General features: G+C 49.3%; 1 protein-coding gene across 2 annotated transcripts in view; it reads left to right on the top strand.

Annotated features, from left to right (window-relative positions):
* ASTN2 (astrotactin 2) overlaps window positions 1-25,622 on the top strand; it is a 314,079-nt gene that overhangs the window by 39,926 nt on the left and 248,531 nt on the right. For both annotated transcript variants that reach the window (XM_065035950.1, XM_065035949.1), the window contains exon 2: window positions 9,932-10,119. In XM_065035950.1, the coding sequence (XP_064892022.1) occupies window positions 9,934-10,119 (186 nt within the window). In that variant the 5' untranslated portion in view covers window positions 9,932-9,933. The remainder of the gene's footprint in view (window positions 1-9,931; window positions 10,120-25,622) is intronic.

Consider the following 25,622-nt stretch of genomic DNA (forward strand, 5'->3'; position numbering starts at 1 on the left):
GCAGCTGCTGGACACCTTTCCCTGAGACTCTGCTAGAACAGCAAATGAGGGTACAACCATGAAACCGTGCTGCTTTTGGATGTAATGGTGTGGTGATGACGTGGACACCAGGCCCACTGTTAATGGGGACATGGATTAGTCTCTCCTAATGTGGTAGGGGTTGGGAAGCAATATGAACTTGATGGGAAGGGGAAAATAAGGATGAAGGGCTGTAATGGGGTGGTAGCCCCATTGTTATGATGGGAGAGCATTTCCACTGGTTTGGAAATACGGGAGGATTGCTCCTGTATTTGGGGAGGTGAAGCATGTTGTTGGACATGGGTAACACGCCTGTGTCACCTCTTGCACTGCTGGGGAAAGGGACCCTGCATGTGCCAAGCTGGGGTGGTGATTGTGTTTGTGAGGACATTGCTGCTTCGGGCTTCAGTCTCTGCCACTTTGTCGCTTCTGATCTCTGACAAATTGCTTAGCTTCTCTTTTGCCTTATCCACTTTTAAATGGGGGAAAAATTATTTTGCCCACAGGCTTCGAGAAGACTTAATAAATTCGGTTGCTTTTATTATTTTGGATTTTAATGTCTCCTCATCTTACGATGCCACTTCCCCAGCCCTCCAGCGACTTCTCCGTGCTCTTAGATCAGCTGCTTTGAGTCCAGTTCATTTCAGCGCGAGTCAGTCCGGGGAGAGCTGAGGATTTTCACAGCGATGTGTCTCAGTAAAACCCTTTTGCTTCTGGCAGCCTGATGGTTTGCAGCGCCCCCACCGCAGCTCTTTGCTCCAGCACTGGGGCTGCCCAGGTGCTTGGTCTTGTTCAGGGGGGTCTGGCATCCCAGGATGGCATTCTTGTGCTCTTGCATAGCTCTTGCTGTTCTTCTTTCCTGCAGAAACCTGGTGGTGTTTCATCACTGGGAGGCTGTCAGTGTGTCCATGCTGATGGCATCCTTCTGGAGTAGATAAATGTGCAGGTTGCTCCTGGGTGAAGGTGTAATACTGGACTCTTAGGGAGAAGTGAATTTTCTGGGAGGTTCCAAGAACTCTCTTCTACACGTAAGAGCTGAATTTGGGGTTTGTGAGTAGCCAAGACAGAATGCGGGTGCTTGGGTGGTACCTTGGGTGTCTGGGAGGCTTTGGGGAACTGGAGGCTTTCCAGGGAGCGAGCCATCAAAAGCCTCTCCCAGGTAAGAGATAAGACCCTTGATCCTTTTTAACCATGGTGGTTCTCTGCCTTGACATCACGACATCCTGTCGTGATGCACATGAAGGGCTCCAGCAAATGTTCATTCCTGGTAAATGGTATTTTTGCCCTTTTGGGCAAGAGTATGCCCGGGCTACTTGGCTTTTGATGCACCCCCTTGGTGCTCCAGATAACACATAGGCTGAAGAGCCCAAATTATCTCCTACCTGTTTTGTTTTGTTTCCTTGAAAATTCCCAGCCAGCAGCCAGCTCCTTTCCTGTCCTTCTCCTTGGAAAAGGACGTCTGTCTCTTAGGAGGGTGAACCGTTCTAGTATTTGTCTCTCTAAAAAGCGGCGAGACCTTCTCTTTCCTTCCTCGCTTTCTCTCTTCCTCTCCCCATCCCACCCCGGTGCGTGGGGAGTTTCTACTGGGACCCCCAGTGCTCAAGAGCTTATTGGGAGGGGAGATCTGTGGAGGAACCGTGCTTGAAAAAATTACTTCACAATTTGAGCATCGCCCTGAGCTATCAGTCTACTGTATCATTTTAAGAGGTATGTTTCCCAAGGAGAGGCATTTAAAAATGCATAGAGGTTATAAAGCACTTGGGTAGTTTTAATCGAGCTCTGAGCGATGCTCGCCCCTCGAGGCCGCACTGTTTGCTCGCTCCCCGGCGCGCGCTGTGCCCACCGGCAGATGCTATAAAAACGAACGGAGTGCTCTGCTTTGTTGTGAAGTCTGCCTGGCTTTGCAGCGCTCTTCAAGTCACCTGAATAGGTCACCTTGCCCTTGTGCTGCTGCCGCAGCTCGCAGGGAAGAGAAGCGCAGTCCCAGCTGCCTGGCTTCTCCCTTTTGTGTGACAGCCCCCTTGCCCCTCGGTGTCCATCCCGCTGTGCTGCTGCCTTCTGCCTTGAAGAAACTCAAAGGGAAAGTTGTAGTTGTTGCTGTCACCTGTACAAGGAAGAGACCACGGGGGTATTTTTCCAAAAATAGAATGTTTTCTCATTGCACAAGCCTTGTCTAATTCCATTCATGACACCCGGGGCTGCCCTGCTGCTGTGGCTTCTGTGTTTGAGGTGCTGCTGGCTGTCCTGAAGAAAGGCATCACCGCCCCAGACTCACCGGTAAATGTCTGTGTCAGGGCAAGGAAAGCAGGAGGAATGTGGTGGGACTTGGGTTAAGATATAAGCAGAACCCACCCGGCCCCATCTGCACATGCCAATGTGTGCTGTTACTTGGGAGAAGAGACCAACACCCTCCATGCTCCAAGCTCCTTTCATGCAGTTCAGAGATCAGAAGGTCTCTCCTCAGCTCCTGTTCTCCAGGCTGAACCCCTGCCCAGTCCCTCAGCTGCTTCCTTGTCAAAGATATTGGCTTCTTTAACAGGGATTAATAGTTGGACCATCAAAAAACAGTGCTTGTGATTTTTCAAATAGTCTTTTCCCCCATTTATCAGCTCTGTCTCTTGTTGGTTTTGAGGATCTGGTGTAAGTGGTGAACAGAAGACTGCTGCAGCTTTCCTCCTGCAGGTTTCATGGACTGGCAGCTCTTTCTTCTGTGACAAGAGGAAAGACTTGGCTCTTCCTTGTACCTTCGAGTGCTCCTTCAGAAGTGAACCTTGTGGCTCTTTTGAGTGAGCTGGGAGCCTCGAGGGAAGTGGCGAAGCTGGAGCTTTTCAATAAAACCCCAGAGCACCTCCAAAGCAAACTCCGGCAGCTTACTTGAGTGGTGGGGATGGAGGAGGGAGACAGGGCTGCTAAACAAACTTTGTGCATCAAGGCACTGCAGTCACACTCTTGGCTCTTGCAAGCCTGCACCATCATCTCTGAAGGATACACAGGAGGGGCTCAAATGCTTAACGTTGCTTTCCTTTGCCTTTTTTTTTAATGATGGCTGCATCAGCCAGGTGGAGTGCACTGTTGAGGGGCTGTGGCTGAGCCCCCCAGTGCTGCTCCAGGCCTGGACATCTCATCTCCCCAAGAAAGCTGCACCCAGGAGCTCTGCCAGCTGCTCTCCCAACCTGGCATTTCTCATTCAAACCGAGAAGACCCGTCGTGTTGAGCTGCTTGCGACTAATTTTCTATGGGGTTGGTTTAATATGCAGTAGCACCGTCTGTCTGCACGCACTTGGCTTCCACTGCTGGTCAATGGGAGTCTCTGCTGACAAATAAAAATGGAATTGGATGGAAGGGAATTGAAAGTCAAAAGGGCCCTGTAATAATTTTAGAGTGCCTGAGGCGCCACGCTGAAGCCGTGGCATTATAAATAAGGGTAATGTACTAGTGACTGAATTGCAATCAAAGCAGCCGTAAGAATGTGGAGCGTGCACTGAGCTTCTTTAAGGTGTGTGAAGTCAGATATGATCTGTAAGCAGTGCAGGCAAATCAATATCTGCTCACTGACGTATATACGGATCCTAAAGCTTGTGATTAGAAAGGCTGAAGGGTTTTGGAGCCAGCACAGAGGGCTTGAGAACTGGAGTGAGAAGAGCTGTGTGGAGCAAACTGACCCTCCAGTTGTCTCCAAGTGTTTCCAGGGGCTGAGTCCTGGAAGATGCTGTTTCTGTCCTCCTGGTTCACCATCTGATCTCCTGGACCACCTGTGTGATGATGCAGTCTGCTGACCTCTTGCTGCATTTCACAATAATTACATCTACCTCAAATATTATCTTTTAAAAAGAAAAAAGCAAGTTTATGAATGATGTTGGTGGAAGGATGGGAAGATCCAGATGTCCTCCCCTTCAGTTGCATTGCTCCGATTGTCATGGATCCTTCGGTGGCAACTCAGCTCTTCTCACATCTAGGCGATCTTTGAGGTGGCTGGTTGCAGGAACATGCCCGAAATTTGGCGTCTTGTTCTCCTTCCAGGCGATTCGAGCAAAGCCTGAAAACTTCACTGCAAATGCCAGCTTGTCCTGGGATACCTGACATTTTGCCTGTCCAACGTCTGGCGCACGGTGCTGCTGGTGGAGCAAACGAGATGCAGAGAGAGCACCCCAGCCTGCCCACAGTGTTGGTGGGGTGCCCCATGGACCACCCCAAGACCAAGGCTCCCTCAGGCTCTCCCCAGCCCAGCTCCATCCCTGGACACGCACCGTGTCCCAGCAGACATGCACGGTGCTGAAGCCACCCCTGAAATGCTCTGGAGGTGCAGCCCTGTGTTGCTCAGAGACAGGGGCTTTGGAAAGAGATGATCAGAGGGAACTTGTCTTTTCTTTCTTTTTCCCTTCTTAAACTTCTGAGCTTCTCTATTACTTTTTACGATCTGCAGCTGCGTTTGTGTGTTGCCCTAGGGAGTACTGTGGGGGGAGTAGAGGTAGAAGGGAAGGAACATGTTAAAAAATGAGCAGAAGGGAAGAAAAAGTAATGAACTGAGCTAATGATGGGGAAAAAAAACCCCACCACATTGCCACCAAAAGACCCAAGTCCTTAGAACTATTAGGGCCTGTTTGACTGCAGAATAGTCCCCCAGGGAGCATGGGGGAAGCCCCATTACTAGAGTAGTTTTGGAGTCAGTCGGCACAGAGAGCGATAATCTGTTCCACAGGGAGCAATCCTGTGCTGGCAAGGGCACTGGGGAGAGCTCTGTGTTTATGACTTTCTGCATAAATTTGGGTTATTAGCATAAGTGGTAGCTAGCGCCGAAGAATCTATAAACTAACACTTCACCGGAGGTTGGTGCCTCTGGAGAACATTAAGTCAGAAGAGCCCCCGGACTAATAGCGGGAGAAACAGGGTTCCAGGATTAGGGGTGACGCACGGGGAAGACGACGACGATGCTGTTGTTCAGTGCTGGTGTTTTGTGTGAGATGGGATCGTGTTTCTGAGCCTGCCGTAAAAGGAAATATAATCGCTAGCCAGATCTCTGGCTTTTTCCCTGCCGACAGATTAGGAGGATGAGGTGTGCAGGTGAGCTGATGGAGTCTGGCTGCAGGGTGCAGATCCTGCGGGGATGAAGCGGGTGGTGAGGAAAAAGGCAGCAGGAACCTGGATCCACATGCTGGAAATTACTCACAGGCTTCTCACCCGTCACACCAAGGGCTTGGTCCTTGTTGCAAAGGTGTCTGGCAGGTCCCAGGGTCTGAGCAGCACTGGGGAGCGGAGAAAGGAAGCGCAAGGAGGGGTTGGTTATCTAGGGGTGGGGAACTGTGCAGGGATGAAGTGCCATAAGCAAAAATGGCTTATTTTAATAATGACCTTCAAGAATTAAATAAAAATACAATAATCACAGTAGATTAGCGAGAACAAGCCAATTAAATACAAAGCAGCCTTTGCAAAACGCCGTGACAGATAAGGCAGGGCTACAACCTCCCGAATCGCTGATGAATGTTGAAGCATTGCATAAGGTTGGGGGGGCTGGGGGGGAGCCAGTGAATATTTGACTTGAAGCCTGGCAGTCTGCCTTGGAGAAGGCAGAGGTGAAAAGGCGATCCATCCATCTCTGCCTTCAGTAAAACAGCGCGGGAGGGGGCGGAGAGGAGGGAGGAGGTGGGTAGGGCGGCCAGGAGCCCGAAGGCACGGAGTAACAATCCTCCAACTTTAATATCTGCTGTTTCATTTTGTATTCATCATGTCAGCATAATCTGCTTTTATGGGAATCGTCTTGGTTCCCAACCAAATGCATTTAGGCCCTTTTGCTTTTTAAGTTTGATTGTAATACGAGTTGAAGACTCCAGTGAAATGTTTATGTGTAAGGTTTGTAGCAATGGCAAAGGGAAAAATGGCATTAGGGAATGAGTTGGAAGAGATCTTGCTGTGGTTGCTGATGTCCCCTACCTTCCCCTGGACAGGTGACCTTCTGAAGGGCATGAGCCCGGGTCCTGAGCCCTGTGAAGAGTTTTGCTTGGAGTGCTTGTTTTCTGAGAAACACGTGGAAATTGTAGTTTTATGGGACCCAGAGCCCAAGGAAGGGTCAAAAAAGAAGAAAGTGCTCTGTGTGCCCTTGTATTAAATTAAGGTGATCGTTAGGTGATGTGGAAGGCTGGTGGGGCCGTGGGGGGAGGCAGCGCTGCCATGGGGCTCAGCTGAGCTGTGTGATGGGAGATGAGGGGCAGGTGTGGGGAGTTGGGGCCGGTGGGGTTGGGGAGCAGACACGGAGACATCTCTGCTCCGGTCACAGGAGGAATGGGCTCCCCAAGTCCTCTGCTGTGGGATGGAGAAATGTGAGTATCTGTGGGCTTTGGAAGATGATGAGTAGGGCTCTGGCTGGGTGCTGCTGGGACCTTTGTCATCCCTTCCCTGCTACTCTCCATCAGGCACAGGGAGAAGGTAGGAAGTTGGCATGGCAGATGTTTTGTGGTCTGTTTGGCTGTTTTGCTCGGTGTTTTACCCACAAAACTGTGTTTGAAGCCAGGCTGAGTGCTCCCTGTCTGCAAGATGCTGAGATTTTAAATGGCTATAGACTACAAGTGCTTTTCCATTGCTGCCCATTTAAAACCTTAACTGTATCTCATTCTATTTTGGTGCAGGAATGCCCTTAATTTGTTCCAAAAGCATTTGAAAGCTCTGATAACAGGCAATCTTGCCGCAGACTATTGCATCCTTTCTGATGGATGGGCTATCGCTGCTGTAACTACCGTGTAGATAGTGGGGTGACAATGTGTGTCCAGTGAAACACAGCCAGCGTAATATTCATGTCAAGTATATGAGGCCAAGAAACTTCCCCGCGTTTGGATATCGAAGAGTTCAGCAGCTAACGGGGCTTGAAAAGGCTTTTCTTTCTTTGTAAGCAGCGAATGTGATTGAAGGCTCACGATGTCCTGGCAGTGCTGGGAGCGGGAATGGCCAGGTTTCTGCAACGCGGGCTGCAGGGGTGAAGAATGTATAGTTATTTATAAATGTATGGTAAATGATACCCAGGCTTGGCAAGTCAACTTTCGTCAGAAATTGCCTTGCTGCTGGGTTTGCTTAGAATTGTGAAATGAATGTTAAATTGAAGTTTCTACTTTTGGAAGAGACCTTTTGAAAATGAAACAGGCTTATCTTCAGTCTAGGCTAAAATCCAAAAAAATTGCCTGTATCTCAGAACTCCCCAGAAATGTTCGCTGTGATCCTTTTAAACATCCCATGCAAAAATGTGTGCCCAAGGGAAAGAATTTGGAGAAAGGTTGACCTTGCAGGATTTTTTTCCCCATTTCTCTAATGTGATGTAGCTTTTGGGAACCGCAGCGGTGGGGTCCTGGTGGCATCATGTCTGGGTGCTATAATCTTCTTTCCTGAGCTCTTTTGGAAAGTTCTGCTGCAGAGATGTGTGTTAATACTGTAAATCATCCTCTCCTGCGTGTGACTGTTTCTCTGCACAGAATTAAGGTGGTTTTGTGTAACCAGAGTTCTGTGTCTTAATGCTTCTGTGCTGCCCCATGGCCTGTTTGCCTGTGTGGAAGAGTTTGTGCTACCCGTCCCAAAGCTCAGTGAGTGCTTTTACTCCTGAAAGCAGCATTTATTGCAATTTTAATTAGACAAAGAGATGCTTTTCAGTACAGATCTCTCAAGTATTGCTAGGAAGACAACTGCAATTAGGCAGCCCTGATGTTTTTTCATTTTGTTCTTACTTTTACCACTATAACAAACCTTCTCTGCTTTAACCTTTTTGGAGGTGAGAGACACAAAACACTCATTTCGTTAGATTCCCAGGTCTTGCGCAAGCTGCTGTCCTGCGGTGCGAGCCGCAGAGCTGGCTTGATTTACAGGGAAAAGAGTGCAAGCAACACCTCTTGCTGCTGATTTGCTCCAGCAAACAGCTATTTATATTAAAGGAGAGAAGGGATTATTAGGAGCGATCTCATTGCAATGTCAGAAATATGACAGGAAGTTCACGTGTCCCCTCCAAAGTGCAAACGTGGGCTCTTGATGGATCCCATGCATGGTCAGGAGCTGTTTAGTTTTTTTCCTTTGAGTGCTCAGATGTGCATTGAGATTGGGGATAACGACCAGCGCTGTGCTCGGGAGGCAGAGATAATGAGCACAGCCCTCTGATTAGATTCAGGTGGCAGTGCAACCAGCTCAGGTTATGTCAGGAGTATAATTAGTGAGGTGCTGAATCACAGAGTTGACAGTGATGGGGTAACCTTGTCCCAGCCCTTGACAAGGGGGATCCTGCAGGACTGCGGACCTGATGGGGGTTTCTTGGGGAGCAGGGCATGGTTGCCTCTGTTTTAGTTTATGATGGAAAGCCAGAAGCTTGCTGCTGGAAAATGTATTGATTTCAGGGGAAAGAAAAACTGTTCTTGATTAATAAAAAGGTATTTTTTCTGGGTGGGGAAGTGGGTCTGTAGAAGTGCCTGGTCTTGTAGCCTTTGTGGCTGCTCATGAGCCACAGCTTGGGTGTCTTGAAGTGTCTTGGCTCAAAACGTGTGGGTTACTCCTCAAACAGCCTCACTGGGCATGTTCCTTGACATGAATGGGCTTTTACACAGCTGAGTTTAGGGAAATAAAATGCAGAATGCCACTGCCATTTGCTGGCCACTTTGCCCACAGGAGAACAAGCCCTGTCCTCTCCACTCACCTTCTCCTGGGTGATGGTCCCCGGCCAAGGTGTGGAGAAGGACCTCATCTGTGTTTCCACCATGGCTGCCAGCCTCTTTGGAGCAGACACGCTGTATGGAATGTAGGTCATGGTCTGTTATAGCCGGTTGTTCTTTCCAAATAGGAGGGAATTGAATTTGGGTCTCCCACAAAGCAGGTGATTGCCAAAGCCGTGGGGCTGGTGACTAAGAGGACCTGACTTGCTTCCCATTGCTTATATTGCAAATGGAAAAACAAACACAAAAAAAGAGAGGTGGTGGAAGGAGAAATATTTTGGCTCATTTTGCACTAGTGTTTTTTATTCTGCTTTGATTTTACTGCCAAACTGCCAAATCAGTTCTTTGCGGAGATGGGTTTAAAATTTGATGGGCAGCTGTGGAGCTGTCAGCGCTCGTGCCCGTGTCTGCGGCAGCTGAGGCTCCGAGCTGCCGGCTCCCACTATGCTGGAGCCTGAGGATCTGCGGCTTTCGGTTCCACGGTGCCTGGATCGTCCAAGCCCCTGATGAATCAGATGTGGTACCCGAAGTTGGGGAAAGCTGCTGCAGTGGATGTGTGCACTGGGATGTTGTGATCCCGGCTCTCAGGATGCTTACGCGGTAGATTTGGCTTGGATAGGATATAAAACTAACAGGAGGAGGCAGAGGAAGACCGGCAGACACTCAACCCCAGGACCAATATGTATTTATCAAGCCTGCTGGTTGTCTCACTGGTGCTTGTTAGTCTGTGCTGGGACTGTCCCTGCTAAAGACTGCTCTAGTGTTAACGTTGCTGCCTGGAAGAAGGTTTTGTAGTGAACACCAGCAGAATGTGTACTGATGTCTGCATTTTGGCTTGCTTGGCACCAAGAGTCCTCCCTCCACCCTGTGCCAAGCAGCAAAGCTCCCCTGGGCTTGGCTGCAGAGCTCTGGGAGCTTCTTCCAGGCTTTTTGCTGGGAGAGCTATGGGAGGTTAAAGGCACCCTGTGCAGTGTGTTATTTACAGTTGTTGTTGTCTTTGTAGTCCAGAAATCCCAAGGCACTTCAGAACCCCTTGCTTCTTATTAAGGAAGACAACTGTTACTGTTTATACTTTGGGAAAATGGCAGGCAAAGGCCAAAAAAAACCTGATGCTCAGGCTCCTCCAGAGGCAGTACAAGGGATCGGGCTCTAAAGTCCTGATTTCCAGGACTTTAAGAATATTGCCTTTTAGCATCATGGAGAAAAACACTGATCCTCGGTTGCGTGTTGTGTCCCTGCAGAGATGTCGGGGACTGTGGCTGACATCTCGCTAGTGCACTGGAAGCAGCAGTGGCTGGAGAACGGCACCTTGTACTTCCACGTCTCCATGAGCAGCGCCGAGCATCTCTCCCGGGCCACCCCCCCCAGCCTCCAGGAGCCTTCGGAGATCGTGGAGGAGCAGATGCACATTCTTCATATCTCGGTCATGGTGAGTGGAACCTGACAGTGGCGTCTGCGGGGACAGGGGATCGTCTGGGAGGGGACAGCGGTTGGCAGCTGGATGGTGGTGGGAGGGTGGTGATAAGGATCTGGGTGGTGAGTCTGGTTTGCAAATGTGCATGTCCCTTCTTGTTTGGGCCTCTAGAGAGGGAGAGATTTGTTTGAATGAGCCAGAACAAAACCAAAAATGGTGGTTGGTCTTTTAAGAAATTGAAATAAACTAAGAAAACAGACTATAGGGAAGAAGCTGTTGGGGGGTGACAAGGAAGCTCATGGTTCCTCCTGCCTTTGCTGGCTACTGGCAAGGTGTTAATGGAGTGTTTCTCCTTAGTCTTGCATTTGTGCACATACAAAAGCAAATTTTTGGGCTTGGTCGTTTCTTCTTGAAGCTTTCTGAAACTGAATTCTGCCTATCAAATAAATAAATATGGGCTGCAGCATGTTCCTTCTCTTGCAAAGGATGATTCTGATCTAAAAGTAGAAGGGTGATCCAGATGCTTTGAATGTCTCCATCTCAGGTGTTTATGTGACCTTTTGTTAACATATTGTGTATGTGCTCTGTTGCCTTTCAAAATGCTTATATCAGTATCTTATGAAGTGGTTGCTTATGTATTTGGATCTGATCCATCATTCCTCTGTGCTTTAGCGCTCTATCAGTAAAATGGGACTAAATTTATTGTCTTTTAACTCCTGTTGGGCAAATCATCGTGCCAATAAAAGAAAAAGAAGTTAGGCTTGTAGCTCCTGTGTATATGCATGACACCTATCTGCCCAAAGAAAGTGTTTTATGGGATGGAGGTTCCCATTGCAGCAACCCTCTGCAAAAGGTACATCTGTTCAGATCTTGCAAGCCATGCGTCATCCCCACACCTTCTGCTCCTTGTTTTGGAAGGAGGAGCAGAGACGATGACTGCACAAAGCCTTTTTTTTCTTTCCCATTGGAACAAGGAGCTGTTTCTCTTTTACAACTTAAATATATATTTTTTTGAGGGAGAGGAGTCGGGGACTGCAGCTTACTGGGTTGGACTGGAAATGTTTCTTATGTCCTGCTAAAAATGTCAGTGTGATGGAGTATTGCGGGGGAAAAAGGGTAACACTGGCATACCTAGAAAATGAGCCTGAAAAAATAAGTGAGAGACAGAGTAAGGAATAGCGGCAGCAAACCCTGAGTCTGGGGTGTGAAAAGCTCGATTTCTGTTTTGGGTGTGGGATGGCTTTGTTATCATGGGCAAACCTGCTCCTTGGAGAAGAGACCGGTGGCTGTGGGGGGACACTGGCTCTGGACCCTGGCGATTAGTGCAATTGCTTGAAATGCAAATTTTCTTCAGCAGGGAGAGATTCAGTCCTGGACCTCAAACCTTGCTGAAGCTGATTGTTCTAAAAAACGACATGATGATTGAAATCAGTTGATGCTTTGGGGGGAGAAACGAGCTTCTTTGAGAAATTCCTGCTCAGAGCCTTGCTGTGCTGTTCCTCGGAGCGTGGTAGGAACAGTGCCATGGATGGAGCTGAAGGTGTCACTGTGCATATCACAGAAGGAATGTTTTTGTAGTCTAGTTCCGAGTTAGCCAATGAAGTATGCTTGGCCACATCTCGCTGAAGCCGATGGCGTGGCTTTGTTGTGAGAGTTAACCCTGAGCTTCTCTTGCCCTTCTGCAAAAGCAGGAGGAGGACGGGAGACAAACCATCCTCCTCCAGCACAGAATGAGATGTAGTTCCAATTTCTTTATAAATTGTGATTCTCCTCTCAATGGCAGTGGAAGTCCCAGGTGGGGATGTGGTCTGGGATGGGATCTGGACTGCACGTGTGTCCCTGGGGAGACAAAAGCCCTGGGCATCTCTGCCCTGGGTCAGGATTGCAGCACAGGTTTGGAACTTTGCCCAGGTTTTTTTAGAAAATTCATTAACACTTTGAGAGAACCCAGGCCAAGTTTTGAGTTACTAGCAGAAGATAAACATGTATTTTATTGTGTTTGTGGTTTGGTTTTTGTTTTTTTTTAAACCTGCCTCAAGACTACATGGAGTTATGTAGCTAAAGTAAAACAGGGCAAAAATCTTTGTTCCCTGGGGGAAATATCTCATCTGAGACCCTGGGCTGTGCTCAAGCTGCCTTCCTATGCCTTTACTTTCCTCCTTGACCCTGACTACATCGCATCCCAGAGAGCCCTCATCCCTTGAGCCCTCCTGCCTCCCCAGCAGCGGGGTTCCCAACCATCGCGTCTGTGGTACCCTGCTCCTTGTCCTCCCATCACCTGCCACATCCATATTCCTTCTCCTACCTCGAGATGCAGCTGGACATCCCATATACTCTTGTCCAGCTTCTCAAATTCAGGAGATTGTACCATGGAGAGTGTTGGTGTCCTCTCACCAAGTAACAAGCGATAGGATGAGAGGAAATGGTCTCAAGTTGTGCCAGGGGAGGTTGAGGTTGGATCTTGGGAACAATTTCTTCCCCAAAGGGCTGTCGGGCATTGGAACAGGCTGCCCAGGGCAGTGCTGGAGTCACCATCCCTGGAGGGGTTGAACGGACGCAGCGATGAGGTTCTCAGGGACATGGGTTAGTGCCAGGGTTGGATTATGGTTGGACTCAATGGTCTTGAGGGTCTCTTCCAACCAAAATGGTTCTGACTCAATGATAAATACCTTTTCTCCTGCTTCCTGCCATAAAGCCTGATGTCTCCTGCATGCTCTATATAGACTAAAACACCACTCCTGCTATGCAGGAGGCATTTCAGCCCACCGCAGCGCTGCCTTGGTGTTCAGGGTCTGTGTGCCCCATTCATCACCAGCCCAGCATCTTGCTGCAGGGGATGGGAGGGGACATGGGAAAGTGCTTCTTTCCATCTCCTGTAAGTGGCTGTAACGCTGACTTTTACCTGTCTCTTCATCCTCCAGCTGAGTTATGGAAAGCCAGGGAAGGTTTGCCTGGGGGAATCTCGCTAATCCTGCACTTAGGGAGGACTCTGGCAAAGCTTTATTGGGCAGTGCAACATCTCTGAGCTGAGCTCTCTCTGATGGGAACATTGTTTTGCATCTGTGTAGATGGTAATGACTTGGCTGGTCACTCTTCCTCTGCCTCTAAAGCCTAGATCTCCGCTCTGCGCCGTGTGTGGGCTTTGGGAGGGTGTAAACCCTGGGTTTACTCCTTCTTTCTTTGATTTTGATGGTCAGTACGTGGCTTTCTTTGGAGTGGATTTGCTTCCAACGCGGCAGCAAAAAGGCCACCGGTATCTGTGTCCCCGGGGCCACCATCTGCCCCTGCAAAAGCCCTGGGCAACCATGACCCCTCTTCACACCTCCCTTCCTGAGCTCAAGGGCATCTTTAAGAGCAGAATAATACTTGATTTTAATTTTTTTTCCTTTCCTCACTGTTTTTTCTTAATCTCTCCCCAATGAGACATAACATTAATTACTGCAGTTAAAGGGAATTCAGTCTCCATTACTGTCTGCCACCCCTCTCCTCTTGGCTTGAGCACCTGAAATTTGTCTCCCAAATGAAAAGAAGGGAGAAAGGGGAAAAAAACCAAATATGCAAATACTAGATTTTATTTATTTACCTTTTTTTTTTTTTTTTCACGCAATGTCAAGTAGAAAGGAATCAATATTTTTGTCATTACTCCTGTTGTGCTTTTTCCCCATAATCTTAGCTGTCATTTGGGTTTAATTGTGTTGTTTCCTCTCGTGTGGAAGTAAATCTTATCTGTTTTGGATTAAAATTCAATGAAGGTCACAGCAGCTCGAAAACTTACCAGGCTGCAGCAATTAATGTTCATTTGGCTTTGATAAATTGGAATGTTCCCCACAACAGGACTGGAGTGGATTTCAGAAGCAATAATTCTTCCATTAACTCAATGATTCCCCGCGTGATGGAGCGTCTTGCCACTGCTCTGTTTGTCATCTGTCACTTCAAGGATCTGGGCATATGCCTGATATGATTTATCATGATTATTGGGGCTGCTTGTGTCAAAACATTTTAAACCACTAATTATTCCAGCCTTGTAAATTGCTGAATTTAACAAAACATCAGAGATATTTATTTTTCTGTTGTTCCACACTATTTTGCGTCCCTGTTTAATTATGGCTCTGCGTTGTCGTAAATTCAGACCCGAGGCCACGTCCAGCAGCGTTTGCTGTGGGTGGGGGCTGGTTTGCTGGGCTCTTGGGGAGGGATGGGGATGGGTAAGGACAGGAGTGCTTGATCTCATGTTATATCTCTGCATTGACCCATCTTGCAGATGTTTGAAAGAGTCGTATCTCAGAACTCCTCTTGACCCTGTGGGATGCCAGGACCTGGGGAGTTCAGCTGGAGAACAGGAGCTGAGGGGAGACCTTCTGATCTCTGAACTGCCTGAAAGGAGCTTGGAGCCAGGGGGGTCGGGCTCTGCTCCCCAGGAACAAGCGCCAGGAGCAGAGGAAACGGCCTCAAGTTGCGCCAGGGGAGGTTGAGGTTGGATGTGTGGAACAATTTCTTCCCCAAAGGGCTGTGGGGCATTGGAACAGGCTGCCCAGGGCAGTGCTGGAGTCACCAGCCCTGGAGAGGTTGGACAGATGGAGATGAGGTTCTCAGGGTTAATGGTTGGACTCAATGATCTTGAGGGTCTCTTCCAACCAAAATTTGCGAAGAGGTTGTAAACGTGTGTCCCATCCTGGTGGTGAAGCGGTGTGTTTGCCACCCTTAAACCTGTGTGAGTAACACCAGTAAAAGTCCATCTATGGGAGATTGGAGCTGGGACCGTGCCCACGTGGTGTGCAGGTGTGAAAACAAGCTGTGTGCTGCCTCTGCTCCAGCAGAAACACAGTGGGCTTTTTTGCGAATGATAACAAGCAAAAGCCTTGTTTCATCTCATACCGTCGCCCTGCAAGGGAGCATTTCAGTGTCTGGAGTACAAGGTGACCAGACCTCATCAGGCTGTTTTCTTTTTCATTTTTAATACCTACTTTCTGCAGGCTGTTACTGGCAGTAGACAAGTTAGCTGCTGGTTTCTAGGTCTCCCAGCGGATTTTTTTAGCTCTTATTTATACAAGTTTCCTTTTTTCTTTTTGTTCTTGTGCATCCTGATGTTTCCCTAATGATCAGCCATTGGTGCTTTGCTCCACCAGGCTCTGAGCTGGGTATAAAGTGTGCTCTTCAATGCTTCGCTCTGATTTAGCATCCTGCTCTCAAGTGGAGCTGGGGATGGTCCTGGGGCCCAATGCTTTGTGCAGGTGGGTCCTGGAGAGCGGTTTCTTGGGCTGGGGCAGCTGTTTAGTTTCTTATCACTGCAGGAATACCTGAGCATGAGTGGGGTCATGAAAAGTGCGTTAATTTGCCTTTTTAATTTTTTTTTTTCCCCCCCTTATCTGTAACCCATCTTGTAACTCTCCTCTCTCCATGCTCTGCTGCCCATGTTTCCTCAAGGACCCTGTCTCTCATTAGGCTCTTGGTTTCACCTTGGCTGCACAGAGCATCTTACATGGTTGGCATTGCGCTTGTCCTGCACAATTGTCAGGTTGTGATGGCAGCCATACCCTTGCGGGACAAGCCCTGAACACAACATCCATCCAGTGTGTTGGACAGGATGGTGAGGTCTTCTCCAACCAGTTGTGTGAGCCCAGTTGCCTTTCTGTATCCATGTTCCAGCAGTGATTGTTGTCCTTCACATATCATACAATGTCCTGATTTGGAAGGGACCCACAAGGATCACTGAGTCCAACTCCTGTCCCTGCACAGGACAACCCCACAGTTCACACCATGTGTCTGAGGACGTTGTTCAGTCTCTTCTTGAACACTGTAAGGCTTGGGGCTGTGACACCTCCTTGGGGAGCTTGTTCCAGTGCTACAGCACCCCCTGGGTTGAAGAACCTTTTCCTAATGTCCAACCTGAACCTGAACCTCCTCTTGGGTTCTGTTGTTGGTCACTAGAGAGTGACCAGTGCAACCGGGCTTATCTCGGTGTGCACGGGGGAGGGAAGGTTGAAACCCTTTGAAGAGCTGATGATTTTCATCCTCTGCAGCAAACAGCTCTCCCAGGGATCGCTCCAGATCCTGTTGGGTTTGTACACATCCACGTATGGGCTCCTTCAGCTCTGGTGTTCCCATCTGCTTGGCTGTCATTTGAGTGGTGCCTTGTTGTCCTACCTGACAGTATTTTGTCCTTCTTGATATAAAACTTCCAAATGGTTTTATTTCCTTCCTGACTGTGCGCTTGCAGCTTGCATGGTGGTGTGTCCTGTGGGATATCTGGCTGCTCTGGTCGATGCAAAGCGTCGCTTGAGCGTTACCCCGGCTCCTTGCAGCGTGTCTTGCTGATGGCAGCATTGGAGCTCCCGTCAGCCAGTGCAATTGCGGAATAGTGTAACATGAGTAATGAGGTAGTGAAGAAGGCACAACATCTGTGTCATCATTTCTGCACCAGGAGGTCAACCAGATTCATAAAACATGCACTTCCAGCTTGTGATATGTTTAGGAATTAATTAAGGGAGGGAGAGAATTGCTGCAGCAGCAGATTTCCTTATCTGAAAGATATTAAAAAGCTAAATTGATCTCCAATGAGCTGTTTTTATTAAAAAAAAAAAAAAAAAAAAAAAAAGAAAAGCCCCAAAACCTCAGGAGTTGGGCTCGGTGTGTCCCTTTGTGACAATACCATCCCCTCTCCTCATGTGTGGGTAGCGAAGAAGAAGGTGCCCACCTCAACATGCAGATGGACCGAACATCCCCAGGTCCCCGGGAGGCAGATGGAGCCGCAGGCTCTGTGCTGGTCACAGACCAAGCTGTTAGCACCTTGCCCAGGGCAATGTCCCATCAGCAGTCCTCCTGGATCTGCTGGAGGTGGCCCTGAGCTCTTCCTTGAGCTGCTCTGGGGTGGCCAAGGGGCTGGTGGGACCTTTGCTGGCTCTACTGGTCCAAAGCAGTGGGGCTGAGCTCTTGCAGACCCTGTCAGTTTGGGGACTGGAGCTCAGCACAGCTGTAAGCTGAACTTCACCCTGGTAAGCTTGACCTGCCCTGTGCTGTCTGGGGCACCTTGGGGACAGCCAGGAAGTCACACACATGCATTTGAGCTGGTGTGTGAGGGGTTGCCGGTAGGTGAAGCTGGAAGCAAACCTCCCGGTCCTCTTGTCCCAACGCCGTCAGTGGCATCTGCTCTTTCCCAGGATAAGGACATTCTTTGCCTTCAAGTTTCATTTCCATCATGTCCCATTAACCAACATTTTGTAGGCTTTTTTTGCAGGCTCTTTCGTTCACCCTCCCCCTCTTCTCTGCTCTCCTCCTGCCTTGCAGAGACGGTATAAAACAGGGAGTAAATCTAGCTAATGATGTGCTCTTGTATTTAGGGAATTAATTTGGGGGGGGATTTGTCTTCAAAGTGTCACTTCTGTGACAATGGCACCTGTTATGTTAATAATTTTCCACTAATCTCTCTCTGTTTTCTACCTTAGCTACTGTGAATACATTAGACACTTTATAGCTTTCTATCTAGTGGATTTTTTCCCCCCACTGTGTTAAAATATGTAACTGGAGTGCTTGATTTGCATCTCTGATAAAGCGAGGCTGAATAAATACTCTTAGTTCATCCAAACTGAGTAGCAAACTAACTTTCCTGTGTCATCCCCAGAGCAATCTAAGTTGGTACTGGGGGAAAAGCCGCTATAGGAAGCGCTGGGGAGGGGTTTGCTTTTTGCAGATGGCATCAAATGCGTGGGAGAGATCTGCAGCCTTAGAAAATTCCTAACCTGAGATAAGAGAATGGGGGGGAAAAAGTAAGAGCTCGTGTTGGAAAGGTGGCTGGTGTAGTCAGGGGGTGGTGGAGCTGCAAAGGGGATGCTGAAATGGTGAGGAGATGGAGAAAAAAACGCGGAAGGTTTTGGATGTGGGGTGAGGAGCATTGGAGCAGCGTTAGCTCCCGGCTCGAGGTGGGACACGCAGCAAGGCAGCGTCTGCGTCTGCCTTCGCCCCCGTGGCGGGTCCCTCCGTGCTGCTGCTGACAGCAAACCCTGTATTTTTATCACGCTGGGCTGCGCAGGGAGTTGCCGGTTGCAGATTCTAGTCTTGAACTTGTTCCGTTCCTTCCTCCTCCTCGCTCTTCCCCTTCCCACCATCTGTCTGGGAGAAATGCTTGTGCATCTACTGCGCTGTGGGACGTAGCTGGTAGCTTGACCTTTTCTCAGTGCTTTTTCTCTCCTCCTGGGCCTAGCAGATGGAAAAGCCAGGCTTTAGGGGGGTTCCTCTGCTTGGGCTCTGGGTTTGCAGGGTGATTGGAGAGGAAGGAGCATCCCTGTCCTGCACAGACCGGGTCTCGCTAAGCTGCAGGGCTCCTGGAGACAAGAGCAATTCCACACGGGAGCCCTGTGCTAATCCTGTGTGTAAAGTGCTGGGAATATTCGATAGGTGCCTTTACAACTTTGATGTCAACACAGAAATGCTTTGCAGCTACCAGGCCTAGATCTAATCACTTTAAACTGCTGGGCTCGCAACTACATGTGGTATTAAAATTGTCATGAAATGTTAATCCGGGAAAACTCTGGTGGCTGCTGAGCTCTCAGGGAGGTGTGTCGGTGTCTGGGGGTGGATGCTCCCTGCCTCCAAGGTAATTGCATGTGATGGAGAGTGTTTTCCAGGGCTGCCTTGGGTGCTCCTGGTGACAGCGATGTAGGGTGTAGGGTGCTGACCCCTTGCTCTTTCTGTTTCGGCTGCGAGGGAGAACCTGCAGGCTTGACAGCGGGACTGCTCTGCAGACAAGGAGTGAAATACCTTTTTCCCTTCCAACTTTGTGTTACCTGCAGATCTCACTTCTCTCGGTAGTTACCCTTGTTTGAATGCAAGTTAGAAATGTTTGCATCAGTTAATGTATTATCAGTATTGGGCGCTGACACGTGCAAAGGTGAACTGTGATGAACCTGATGCAGAATAGCTTAAAGGAGGCTGTGAAAGATTTTACGTTACAGCACTACAAAAGACTAAATTTTCATTTGATTGGCAAATTCTGAAGATGGGAGTAAGTGTTAATGACAGGATGAAATGCAATATCATATTTGTCCCCAGAAATAGGGTGTTTGCTTTCAGTTTGGGATTTTTTTTTTCCATTTAAAAATAAATTTGACTTAGTTTCATGAGGCAACGTTATACTGTGAAAAGGCAGAGCGCTCTTTGTTCAGGAAGGTGTCAGAATGAAATGTTTCTACTCTTTCAACACTTTCCATACCCTCCCCAAAACCACTTACACTTTAGTTTCAGCTGATGTGAAACTGTCTGAGCAGATAAAACATTCCTTGAAAAACCTTGCCAGGCTTTTTGTGGAGTAACTGTGCCTAAACCACAGGAGATGTGGTGCTGTTGGGGGTGACAGTGTGGGTCTGATCACCCACCAGGTTTCTCCAGCCTCTGCAATCCCTGGCCCTGGTGAAAGGGAATGCTCAGATACCTGCCAGCATGAAATAGGGGCGAGAAAATCATGCAGATGTGACTTTCTGTGGTCATCATAAGCTGCTAATACAGCAGAGGACTATTTTTTATGTGCGTGTCTGGATCATGCTACAGTAGGAAGTTGGGCAAAATTCCCACTGGCTTAATTGGGAGCAACATCGAGCCAAGTGTGGTTATTTTTACCTGTCGCTGTTCCCACTCTGCCTCCCACCTCCATCCCCCCAGAAAAGAGGGAGTGAGCTCCATTTCAGCCTTTAAAAGTCTCCAGTAGCTCCAAGAACCTGTCTTGCGTTCACGATGTGCAGCAAAGGAAAAGCGAGGAAAAGAAAAAAACCCCAAACCCTAATTGTGCTTATTTTTAAAATCCAATTATCTAAAACGGCAGGAAAATAGTTATTTTTGCAGGGAGCTGTTTGGACAGGCTGGGCTTTGCCCTGAGCGCTGGACTGGGTCCTTATGGCAGCAGCTGGAGAGGGAGCGAGCGGGAGCATCAGCCCCAGTGCTGCTGCGGAACGCTTGGCTTTCAGGGGTTTGGTGCTTTATTAGTTGTCTTGCTCTTTATCCAACAGGGAAACGGGTTGGTTTCCCTTCTAGCGTCCTTCTTTCTAGCTCCCCAGGGCAGGGGAGCCCCCTTACTTTTTTATTTTTGGATGGGGAGGAAAGAAATGTGAAGGAGGATGGCAGCAAAGCTGTCTGATGGTTTAGCAATGTCAAGTATCTCTGTTTCCCTTCCTAGAGGCATATCTGGTTAGGAATGTCTCGCCAGCCACCCGTTAGGCAAGCTTGAGCTTCCCTGCTGTCCTGGGCATGGTTTTTGTCATTGCATCAAACTTAGGAGCTCAGGGAGGTGACGGCAGTGATTGCAGGGGGAGCAGAAAACAGCTTCAGAGTTGGATTTGCTGCTGATTTTACAAATGTTGGAGCATTTTGGGAGCATCTTTCTGCAGGGGTCTGCATTGGAGGGTGGGTTTAATAAAGCAGAAGTAAACGGATGGGCAGTCTTGTGTGGGTGCTGTGAGCAGCATTGCAGCCACCAGCAGTGTGAGATTGCAATGGGGGGACGACTGGGTGGAGAGTGTGGGTTAATGCCCCAAAAGGAGTCTCTCGCTACGATTAAGCTGCAGGTTTTGCTTGGCTTCTCCCAGAGATCCATCATTATTCACGTCAGCACTGGGCCTGTCAGATTCCCTCTGCCGCAGAAATTAATGATTTGAACTTGCCGACCGGCTCGCACGCTGGGATGCAGATCGGTGATGCGGGCGAGGACTCTGTGGGGTGACAATGGAGTGGGGCACTGGGGACCTGATCCCATGCTGCTTCCTTGGGATGCTGGGACCTCAGAGATGGTGAGGGCAAAGTGGCCACTTCTCCCACTGCTCTTCGTCATGATGGGGGCTTGGGATGTATAGCTGTTTGGCTTCTGTCCCCTGCATCCTCTCAGGACCCTAAGGGTTCAGGTGTGTCTGCAGTCCCCTTGGAAAATGGTCCTTCAGCTGTGCACAGTCTCATGCGATTTGGAGCTGTCACCCAGACGGGGTGTCCCTGTGCATGTGCTGCACTCGGGTTGTTCCTGGGCTGGATGGCTCTCCCAAAAAGTCTCCTTCCTTTCTTCTCCCTTGAAAAAAAAATATATATATATATTAAAAAAATAAACAATGGACTCATCCTGTCCTTCTCTGGGAAGCTGTTGCTCTGAGCTGCGATGTTCTGGCTGCAGTGGGTTCCACCCTCTGGATGCTGTTGAGCTCCGTCCTGCTGCAGCACCCTCAGCAGAGCGGTCCCCTCTTTTGGGACAGCTGTGTGCGCCAGGGAGCAGAGAGCAGGCGTGCAGCCTCTCTGCCAGCAGCCTTCCCTTTCGGGTCATGACATTTTGAGGCAAAATCCCTGTTTCTCCCCCATGCACTCAGGCCTGTTGGCAGAGCAGTGCACCCTGCCCCTCTGCAGGCTGGCTGGGGTTGGTGTGATGCCTCCCTGGGAGACATTGGTGTTGCTTTTGGGGGCTTTGTATAGCAGCATGGGGTGTGGGGGGCTGAGCAAGGCGCAGCTGCTCCCTCCTGTGTGTAGAAGAGGCAGTGGGACTGTGCTGGCTGGAGGATGTGGAAAGGGCGATGTCTTTACCTTGGCCACCAAGCAAAGCGATGGCCACGGGATGTGTCCAGTCACCTTCTGCCGCAGCTCCATCCCCTCAGCTCTGCCATGTTCCCCTTAGCAAAATAAGTGGTGTGGGTTTTTAAAATCTTTTTAAATGGCCACTTTTCACTCTTTTTCGTGCTCTTCCTCCTTGGCATGCAGGTCGGCGGGGGGAGGGAGGCTTCAGCCGAGCTCTCCATCACATGTCCCTTGTTTTTTGTGAGTTATTTTTTCCCTGACGCTGCCCTTGCCAAGGGAAGGACATTGTATAGCCGCTGAGACTGGCAGGGGCTGTAATGCTGCCTGCCAATAGCCTCAATGGCTGAAAAGGCTTAGGAAATCCAAGCTCTAAATTAGCTCCCAAATCTTCTTCTTCCCTTTCTCTGGTTAAAGAGCCCTGCAGAGCTCCCAGCTCCCCTTTTGTCGTTGGGCTCCCCGGCGAGCCACTGGCTTTGCAACCATGCTGGGGGTGCTTTGCCTGGAGAGCGTTGTGTGATGGTCCCATGGGGATATGGGGAAGATCCTCAGCATGACGTGGCTTGAGGCAAGCTAGAGCACCCTGGGGAGAGGTGGGGGACAAATTGCTGTCATCATCCCACTCCACAGCCTCCTCCCAGCCTTTGCTGCCTTGTCCCCCTGCCCAGCTCCCTCCCTGTCTAACAGCTTTGCAGCACTTGCTTGGCAAGCACATTGGGGCTCTCAGCTGCAGCACTGGAGAGAGCAGGAGAGACCAGATGAAGTGGGAGGATGGGAGCAGGAGGTGTGCTGGCCACAGATCTCGTAAAGGACGGGACAACCTGTGCGGTGTCCAGCTGTTGCACCCCCCCAGCACCTTGTTACTGCCCTTGCCAGGTCAGTGGGTGCAGGCAGCAGTTCTGCATCCCTGCGCCTGGCAGTAGCAGGATGAAGAATGTCTGTCTGCAGGGGAACTTTTTTCCCCGGGGCCCTTGGTGAGAGGCGGTTTTGCAGCAGCTGAGCCTGGGGAGCAGCTTTGCTGTTGTGTTTATGCACGGCTGTGTTGTGAGGCTTTGTCTTTTACCTCTGCTTTTTCCTCTCGAGGGCGAAGTGGAAAGGGCTCTGCAAATGCCTGGCGGCTCAGCATCCCCACTGGCACTCCAGCCTTCACCACCAAGTACAATTTGTTCTTTAAATGTCTCCAACAGCTCTCTGCAGGTAGCTTTCGATGCTCAGGTGCTGCAAACCAAGCACAGGCATCACATCCAATATAGTCTCCTAAACCATCCCAGAAAGGGGCTCCTGCACATTCTACTTTGGGGTTCTCAGTGTCCCACCTGGCTTTGCTTGTGGGTGAGGAAGGGGATTGTTTCCCAGAGGGCTGAGCATCGCTGGGACAAGTTGCTGCAGTTCAGCATCGCTCCTGTCCAGGCCCTCGGAGGTCGCAAGTGCGTGGGAGAGAGTGTGAGCTCTGCAGAGCAGCCTTGGGCGCTACAGTCTACCCGCTTCATCCTGCCCGTGGGTACCTTGGGAGACGGCAGAGGAAAATTCCACTTCTAGAGGCGTGGAACTTGTTTTTTTGTGTTATTTCTTTTAAAAAGCTCTGTCAAGCTCTTTCTCCCCCTGCCTGTGCTATGCAGCCAGCTCTGAAGCAGAAGTGATATTTTCTGCCAATGCAATGATTAGCCGTTCTGCTAATGACCCAAGAACAGCGTCCAAAATAAATGAGCCCAACCTGCTCATCTTATTAACCAAATGATTGCAAAGAAAGAGGAAATATCTGCAAAAACCACTTAGGCAGCTGGAATTTGGAAGCGTGGTGGAGTCATTGCTCGAAGTATAGAGAGGAGCCATATGTCTTCAAAGAGCTGGTCCTCTCTGTGAGTTGGGAGACCCCCTGTGTTATTGGGGTGGTTCTGCTCACCCTCTGCTCCCCATTTTGAGAGATAACCCTGAGGTGCTGCAGCTGTTGCTGTTCCTGAGCTCTGCTGGTTCCCAGGGCTGAGAAGCTGGGGATGGGCAGATATTTCTCCTCCTGTCCTCCACGTCTGGTTTGTGGCTTCCCACATCCTTTAGGTGACGGGCAGCAGCACTGGGATGTCAGTCAGGAGAGCAGCTAATGCAGTAATCAGTACTAAGTCACTCTTCAGGAGTAGTTCTTATGTCGTTCAGGTTCTTCTCAATGCACTTGGCAAGGTTTTGGAGCATCCTTGTTTCACATGAGGAGGGAGGGATGAATGAAAAAGGAAGAGACGTAAAGATACAGGGGGGGTTTCTGCAGAGAAGGGAGGTGAAAAGGGGCAAGCCCCATCTCATGGATCATGTCAATGCTCAAGAGAAATGAGAGCTCACCTTGGGGAGGGATTTTATGCTCTCTGTTAATGGGCAAGAGAAAGAGAGCTGAGTGCAGGAGAAGGAGTATGGCATGAGGAAGGTGAGTACCTGGAGCACTGGGTGCACAAACTCCCCTGATTTTGGAAACAGCTTGATCTTCTATGTGGGTAAACTGGATTTGAAAGGTGGGTTGTCTCTCCAGCCACTGCTGGTATGTCCCAGTAGATCTGTCCCCAGCTAAAAGGCTTGTACGCAGTGTGATGCTGTGCGGAGTTGACAGCGGTGTGACCATCCCAGAGAAGGGGGCTGAGGCTCAAGGCTTGAAGCTGTATCACATCAGAGGATGCACGCAAGTCTTGCGTCTCATTTGACAGCAGAGAAAAATGCCCTTGTTCCTCTTGTCCCCTCGAGCGAGGGCAGCTGGAGACCTGGCTCACATTGCACAAGGCTCTAAAAATTGCTGAGGAGGAGGAAGAGGAGGTCATCGTCCTTCCAGCACCCGGTGTGCACGCCATATGCTTCCCTGACCTTTTCTGCAGCACAGACGATGTGAGCTCCTGTGTGTGTATGTTCAGCATTGCAGCTCTCGGGCTGGTGCTGGGGGCTGCTCGTGGGGTCCCACCAGCCCCTTGGCTTCACAAGTCTGGGCATCGCACTGGGACACTTCTGCAGGCACATATGCAAAGCTGATGTATGACCAAAAGTACGCCTTCATGCATATTATGTGTCTCTATATGTGTGTGTCCATATATATATATTTGAAATATAAACTTCATATGTATGTGTGTATATATAGTTTTCACTGAGCTGGGATCTGTAGGGTGTAATGTACAGAAATAGGAATCGTGCCTTATTTATTTTTTTTAATTTAACTGCATTCATCTGTAGCTATTTTTTTGCTCTTTTCTGTTTCATACAGACTTAAATTGTGCCTTGGACTCCTTTCTTCCTTTCCCAGTTGGTGAGGGAATTGCTAATTGTATGTTTTTGTTCTGGGAAGTTTCAGGTTTAAACGATTATTTGTGCTGGAAAACATCCTGACAGTGCAAATATTGAAAAGTCAAACATGGAGTGGATCAGCAAATGACCCTCGCTGCCTTTGCACCCGTCAGTGTCTCAGTGCTCTGCACCTCTCTGGAACGCTGCTTTCGGTCCCTTCGGTCCCCAAGCTCTGGGGGTTGGTGAGGGGCGGGTGCGAATGGAAGTTCCACCTGCGCGCCCCAGGCTGCACGAGTGCAGCCGTGCTAATTTTTCGTTGTCATTTGCTTAAACAAGTTTTTCAGGTTAATGCTGAAGTGGTTTTGCTTTGGAAGGTGTGGTGGTTTATGACTGCAGGGTTGTGTTGTGTTTCGTAATTTTTGAGTGGGGGAGTTGTTTTTTGGTACCCCAAACCTCCCACACTTGCCTACCATGTTGACAGCACTTGCATCAGTTGGGATGCTCTAGAGCTACTGCCTTGCTTGAAGGTTTTGTAGGATGAGGATAACTTTTCTTTAGGATCTCCAGGGTGGAAGGGATTTAGAGAGGTCATTAAATCCATCTCTGTGCCTCTGGGCAGGATCAATAACCCTTTGTCACTGGTGATGGATGTTTCTCTATCCTGTTCTGCAAGACTTTCCGGTTCCCCCAGGTGGCTGTTCCAACCTGCCCTATCTGATGAAGATTTGGGGTTG

Source organism: Columba livia, chromosome 19 (genome assembly GCF_036013475.1).
Source record: "Columba livia isolate bColLiv1 breed racing homer chromosome 19, bColLiv1.pat.W.v2, whole genome shotgun sequence".
Classification (NCBI taxonomy): Eukaryota; Metazoa; Chordata; class Aves; order Columbiformes; family Columbidae; genus Columba; species Columba livia.